This window comes from Glandiceps talaboti, chromosome 1, assembly GCF_964340395.1.
Source record: "Glandiceps talaboti chromosome 1, keGlaTala1.1, whole genome shotgun sequence".
NCBI classification, from domain to species: Eukaryota; Metazoa; Hemichordata; class Enteropneusta; family Spengelidae; genus Glandiceps; species Glandiceps talaboti.
The window spans coordinates 35,181,065-35,188,350 of record NC_135549.1 but is presented as its reverse complement, the minus strand read 5'-3'; the positions used below and the strand labels follow the sequence as shown (position 1 = coordinate 35,188,350).

The 7,286-nt window shown below is 34.2% G+C and overlaps 1 protein-coding gene across 1 annotated transcript; it reads left to right on the top strand.

The window, feature by feature from the left end:
- Positions 1-418: 418 nt before the first annotated feature.
- On the top strand, positions 419-4,044 carry LOC144436076 (uncharacterized). Its single transcript, XM_078124753.1, has 4 exons — positions 419-509; positions 720-843; positions 2,817-2,947; positions 3,523-4,044. Exons 1-4 carry the CDS (start codon positions 419-421, stop codon positions 3,858-3,860), a joined length of 684 nt encoding a protein of 227 aa, XP_077980879.1. The 3' UTR covers positions 3,861-4,044.
- Positions 4,045-7,286: the final 3,242 nt, after the last annotated feature.

The window sequence follows — 7,286 nt, the reverse complement described above, 5'->3', positions numbered from 1 at the left end:
TATGAAACATTAATTTTTTTTTTTTTTTTTTATTTCATTTATTTTTATATATTATATAATATATATGCAATATACTGAAAGACAGTGAAAGCAATGACGGACTATACTAAACTAATTGTAAATGGTCTATATGATGGTGCAGTTTTATCTGCTTTAACAATAACTAATAGTTTTATACTTGACAAAACTATGAAGATGGCTCCAGACAGTCCTAAAACAAGTACTTCATTTAAGAAGTTTGCTTCTCTCACAATAGCTATAAGTGCCGCAGTATTAGAGAAAGATATGTTGGAACAAAGAAATATGTTGCCGGTTGATCCTTATAAAGGAATGTAATATATTAAAAAAATAATATTAAAAAAATAATGTATCCCTTAATAGTCTTGACAGTATATATACTTATACATACTGATACATAATGGGTGCAGCTGTTGCGATGATAGTTGGTGGAGCTATTTTAAATGCAACTGCCTTTGTTGGAGGTAGTTATATAGCTAAGGCAGCTTCAGGTGACGATGATATGAAAGAAGAACATGAAAAAGAATTAAATAGACATGATTTAGCTTTGGAGAATTTCAATAAAGATCGAGAAGTATGGTTGGAACATAGACAGAAAGTATTAGATTTTATAGCGAAACAAAAAAATTTAGATGTTCATGCGAGACAAAATCTGGTTCTGACTGATCAAAATTTAAATTTATATCTTGAATTTCATCCAGAGAGTACAGAGAGTCCTACCTTCGGTAGCGGTAGCGGCGGTACACTCGGCAGTCTTGACAGTCTTAACAGTCTTAAAAATGAACCCGAATTTAGTGACTATTACCAACCTTCCGATGATATGAAGTTATATCAATACATTTATTTAGCTGGTGGTGGAATATTATTAGTTTATTTAATAAAAAAAATATAATATATAATATAATATAAAACTTGTGGCGGTACACGCATTTGGTAACTAACTATAATCGACAATGGAATGCCAATTATATAAACAACTTTATTGCGATTTAATGAACAAAAAAGTAAACGAAAAAACTGGTATAACATCGTACATTGTAACATATGTAAAAAAATCAATATAAAGTTTACGAAGTTTCACCCTCGTGAGGACCCTTCGAGTATTTGTAAAAACATTTGTGGCAAGATCTATGGAAGGTTTCACTGTTTTGACTGTTGTAATTCATTAAATAGAGGATACGAACCTTTCCGAAGGGTAGATGAAAACTTTGAACATGACCAAAGAAGTCGAAGCAGTCAAAAAAGTAGAAGTCGCAGCAACAGTCGAAGCGTCTATAACCCTAAAAACCATATTAAAAAAGTTTTTAAAAAATATAAACTAAATTATTATCTTTTAAGAACTGTTACTATAATATTTTTATCAATTAATGAAGTTTCAACTAAAGTTTATATAGAACCAACACGATACCGGAGCATGCGATCACTCAACTTTAGCGTAATTATAAAGCAATTCTATTATATTTAGGAGAATATCGACAAGCTGCGTTAATACCAGAGTTGAAAATGGAAGCATTTTCACAGAACCAAATTTTAAAACGATTTTGGGATAAATGGAATGCGGAATATCCAGAGATAGTGAGGTTTAGTTGGTGGCGTTTATGATGGCGCCAAATCTTTTTAAAACTGAACAAACACCGGTAGGATCTGTGACCACTAGGAGGCTCACTACCGATAGCGGTACTGAAGGATGCGATTAATTTACTTATAACAGCTACAGCAAATTTAGTCATTTTTTAGCCAATTTTTACGAATAAGATTTATTTTGTCTTTTAACGGATTATATAGATATATTAATAAATTTATTAATATAGGAAAGAGACTTTATTTGACTATATAATAGATTAAAAAAGAAGTGGCCCAGCTTTCTCTTTTTACTTACTACTCACCAGAGCAAAGGCATGAGCATGGATGGATGTATTACTAATACATCCATGGCATGAGGCAACAATTCTGGTGTCTATAACAATATTGAATAACATGAATAAAGAAAACATCAAAAAGTTCCGTCAAGTTTTTGTTTATAATTATTTCAGTGTCTTGAATCACTAACTAACAAGTCATTGAGAATGACATACTACCCGCTATGATTGGGTTTTAAGGAATTATCACTACTGGTAACTCTGCCCGTACAGTTTTGGGCGAATTACATACCTCGAATGACAGAACATTTGACAGGGAGGCTATGCGTGCTTACAAGGCATTGAAGGCGTATAAATTGTGGGGTGCAGGTCACGTACACAGTATTGAAGTCAATGTCAAATATAGTCAAACTTTCTGTATAGTCAAAGCAAGTGTTAATGCCTCGCAAAGAAGTGGTGTAACATACAAAACGTACGTCGTTTTAACCAAAGCATGGGAACCGGTCGGTGGTTCATGTCAATGTGTTGCTGGGTAAGTAATTTTCAAAGTCAAAATGTTGTAGCATATTAGGGAGTACATGCATCACCCACAGTAAGTTGTAGGAAGTGGGGAAGTCCTTTCCTTACATTTGTGTTGAATATTTTCTCAGGGGATTTTCTCTCAGAGTATGAAAAGACACAGTAATTTGTATTGAAGGATTTATATTTATATAATAACAAGTGTTAATATGGTGCAAATGTTTGTTTTTTCAACCGTTTGCAAGCAACATCAAGAGTTTACATGCATGTAAATCAATGTTAGTTTTCTATTACATAATAACAATATACTATTTCATTGGCTCTAGACTCTACATGGGCATATACAAACATGTGAATTTTTTTATATGAAAGTGTTTAAAACTGATTTTATTTTTTTTTCAAATTGTCTTGGCTTTGCAGTCTAGGTGAAGCTTGCAGTCACTTTGCAGCAGTACTGTTTGCTCTTGAAGATTTTGTAGCACAAGGTTATCGAAATTTGGTAGAGGGACCTGCTTGTACAGAGGTTCTTTGCAAGTGGATTGCCAAAAGGGGTTAGTTTTAAAACAGAAAACTACCCAAATATGTCAATATTGTAGCAAGCCATATCAGACAATTTTTTAAATAATAACAATTTATTAAAATATTTTATATTTTCTGACTCAATAAATTGTTAATGTTTGTTTGATATTGTCATCAATACCAATTTATTTCTTGGGAATGAGTGTTGATATTTTTATCCACGCCAGTTCTATTACTTGGGAATGAGTCTGGGGTAACATTTTATTTTTCATTTAGAGTGAATTTTATTAGGCCTAAGAAACGTAATTGTTTTGTTCCAGTTACTTGACCCCAACTAGTTTTTCATGCCAACCCTAAACATTTTTTTACATATTCGAGACAAAATGAATAAAAATCGAAATTTGTGAAGTCTCGCAAGAAATAGTAAATGCAGAATCTTACAGCAATTTAAAAAGATAATATGAAACTGTTCTTCTAACCTGTAATGGTTGTACATCTGATGAGAAGAAACCAATAATGCAGAGACCCTGATAACAATTATAGATATCCATTATGATTCAGTCTGCTAACACTAACACTAACAGTAACTTTTTGTTTCACATGATAGATTCCAGAGTTACTCCTAAACCCATGTCAGAGATACCAATTTATAAACCAGAGCATGGTAAAGAGAAAAGGGACTGGGGAGGAGAAGCTAGTGGTCATGATGGGAGGTCGCCATGCCAGCAGAAGGTGGACTACTATAAACTATTGCATCTGAGGAACAGGCTCCTAAACAATGATGTCAAAGTGTCAGCCTGTAATAGTCTTGCTTTAGACAGATATAGGCCACAATCAGTCACTCAGGAAATGTGTACAATTTTGTCTCAAGTTAATCAGATACAGACATCTCAAGACAATTTCATTGTTGATCTTACATTTGATGACACTTGGGGGCAGAGATAACAATTGACGATACAAATGACATTATAGACACAGATCAACCAACAAATCAGACCCATGCTCTCACAAATACCAGCCAAAATAAAAGTCCTAGTACAATATTGTTGTCATGTGAAAGAGATGAAAATATCAGTGATGAGTGTAATCTCCATAGTGATGATATGAAATATAAATTTGTTACATTTAAAAATGGTATGGGAATCACAGCAGCTGATATTGATAAAGTAGAAAAAAATACAAGGGGACAGTCACAAAATAAACATTGGTATGCTTATCGGGTTGGTAGGATTTCTTCATCACACTTTGGTAAAATATATAAGCGGCAGTATTCAACACCACCAGACTGCCTTGTAAGGGAAATAATGCAATATGATAGGAAACCAATGCCAGCACAGTGCAGGCGAGGTTTAGGTCTTGAAGACACAGCTAGGGATGCATATGTAAAACACATGAATAGGAATGGCCATGTTGGGTTGAAAGTTTGTCAAAAAGGGTTTGTGATTGACATTGTTAGACCTCATCAAGGTTGTAGCATTGATGGCGATTTAGATGATCTCAGTGTTGATATCACTAAAGTTTAGTTGAAATCAAATGCCCTGAAAATAATGGATTGTCAGTAAAGGAACTCATAAGAACCAAGCACAGTCAGTTTTATCTGTTTCTTGTCACTTTATTTAGTGGGAACACAAAATTAATTTGTAATATATCAATAAATATAATTTATGGTTTGCAATATATTATTCTCTTCATAGTAATTTTACATGTACAAATCCATACAATATAAATAAAATAATAAATATCAAATATTAAAAATGAAATTTTTACATGGATGGAGCTGTGAGAAAGTACACTGGTGAGTGATACCATGAATGCAGTCACAAATAGTAATATACAGATGCAATCAACGAATTTCTTCTTGTGTAATTTTTCAGTGGGTGGGCAATTTTTTCAATCAGTAGCAGGAGAGCTCGAGAGGAGGAAACAAGGAAGAATAAAGGCAGGGAAGTCACGATTTTGTTACAATGGGAGGGGAAAACATTGTGTACATCAAAATGAATTGTTGGTATAGTGGAGAGAGTACAAACATTTCAGTGGTGGGAGTGGGTAAGTCATTCTCAATATTGGGTGGGTAGTGGTATATATCTTTCATCAGGGGGAGGGCACATAAGAACAGCTAAACACCCTCTCCACATTTTTCTTGGGGGGGGGGGATTCTATTAAAAACATCATTTTTGGTCTGAAACAACATAGTTAATGAAAACCACAACTCTGCCCATTGGCTGCACCTAAATATACTTGCCACAACATTTTCTTTGCCCAACTACAGGGGATTCGTTGCAAGCATGCAGTTTTGATGTCAGACGGTATCAATTTCAGTGAGACTGGCCAAAAGGCTTCTTTGTTATGACAAATACAATAAGGTAACAGATTGACCTCAACTGTAACAGCATTTCACCGTGAGGTCAGTCTCATTGAACTTGATACTTCAGCTAATCAAAACACTGCATGCTCATGGCTAATCCCCTTTATTCTGGCAATAGAAACACCCCATGATCCTCACATTCTTTACACATCATTTCTTTGTGAAGACTTGTTACCATTTGTAAAGAATTCATCTTGCAGAGATATCTTTCTGTCTGGACCAGGTTTGTTTGAATCATGGATTTTGTGGAAATGAGTGTGTTTATCTTTCCCACCACGCCAATACTGTAAATTGACAGTTACTAATTCACAGGATTTCGGAGTACGTTATTGAAATGTGTCAGCTTGCATTTGACCGTGACCAGCAAAGTATCAACAGTTTTCAAAGTACAAGAATCAGATATTAGGACGTGAGCCACAGTCGCTTGTAAACTGTTCTTCCTTTCCTAAATGGTTTTATTCTTGTCTATGACGGTCCTAATACACAACAATGACGTTATTATAGGGATTGGCGATATTCTTATAAAATCGGCAGTGATGTCATACCCCCCTACATACATATAACATGTTGTATGTATGTAGGGGGTATGACATCGCTACCGATTTTATAAGAATATCGCCAATCCCTATAAAAACGTCACTGTTCTGTATTAGGACCATCATAGACAAGAATAAAACCATTTAGGAAAGGAATAACAGTTTACAAGCGATTGTGACGTGAGTACACCCCCTGTCCGAATAGTCGGTCTGCCCAGACTGCGGTCAACTTGAGGAAAACACTTCCTACTGCAGGTCATCGCGTTACATACGGGTTATGCGACCTACGCAATGTCTTGTGGGTGACCTTTTCTGTCTGTCTGCAAAGTGTTGATGAAATTGAGAGCGCGAACAACTGACAACGTAGATTGTACGGTAAGTGTACATTCAGCTTCACATCGAGTGTGGTTCATATTTCCCGTCGCAGGGATAACAGTCAACATTCAAAGCGTGATATTCCATGGTTACTTGAAGTTTAGATCGTAAAAAATAACCCAATTTGATAGAGAATTAAGTGAAAAACAACGTCATATAAAATTATTACTTGTGTTCTGATATTATCGCATGATTTTCGCGCCTATGGCCAGTCTTACAAATAATTTAATTTCCCATTTCTCGGTCTAACTCCCCGGTCTCAGTTTTCTATCCAATACTGACTTTTACACATTGTCTTTGAAGAAATTAACTCCAGAAGGGCTCCGTTGTTTTTTTGTTGTTTTCCACTTCATTTCATTTCAATTTTCATCTCATGTTTATTCATCATTTTTCATGCATGCCACATGCTAGTGCTATTGCCAGTGGATAATGTTACATGTACTTTAGTTACTATTGTATCAATACAAATTTACTTTCACACCTTTTTACCTTCCAATCATGTGTTACTTTTATGGCCTTTGTTGATTTTGTCGACTGTAAACTTCACATGTAATAATATGCATCGAATTATTTTGTGTGAAATAATTTCCATTTATGTAATTACTGACAAAAATCATAATTATGAAAAATAGTTATGTACATAAGTGTCATAATTTTGTATTACATCTTTGTCATACTGTGATGCTAACAATTTTTTCGTAATCACACTAGATTGACTTGAATTTAAAAAGAAAGTTGTAACTGTTGTGGTCAAGTGTTATATACAACTCTACTGTTAAAAAATTATGATATTTAATAATATTTAATATTTTTACTTGCATGTATTTAGCAAATTTAACATAAAAAATACGACAAAATATTAAGAGTTAATTAGCAAAGTTTGAATCAAATGACCAAAGTATTACCTGCAAGTAACACTGTCGAGCAATGAAACTACCAGACTGTTTACTAATACTTGTACTCTTTGATTCATGTTCTGATGGTATGTTTATTTAATTGACTTACTAACAACATACTTATTCTATTACTGTTTACCAATAAATCTGTTTTTCTGTACAGCTGTATTACTGGGGATCCTGTCCCAAGTTTTGCACC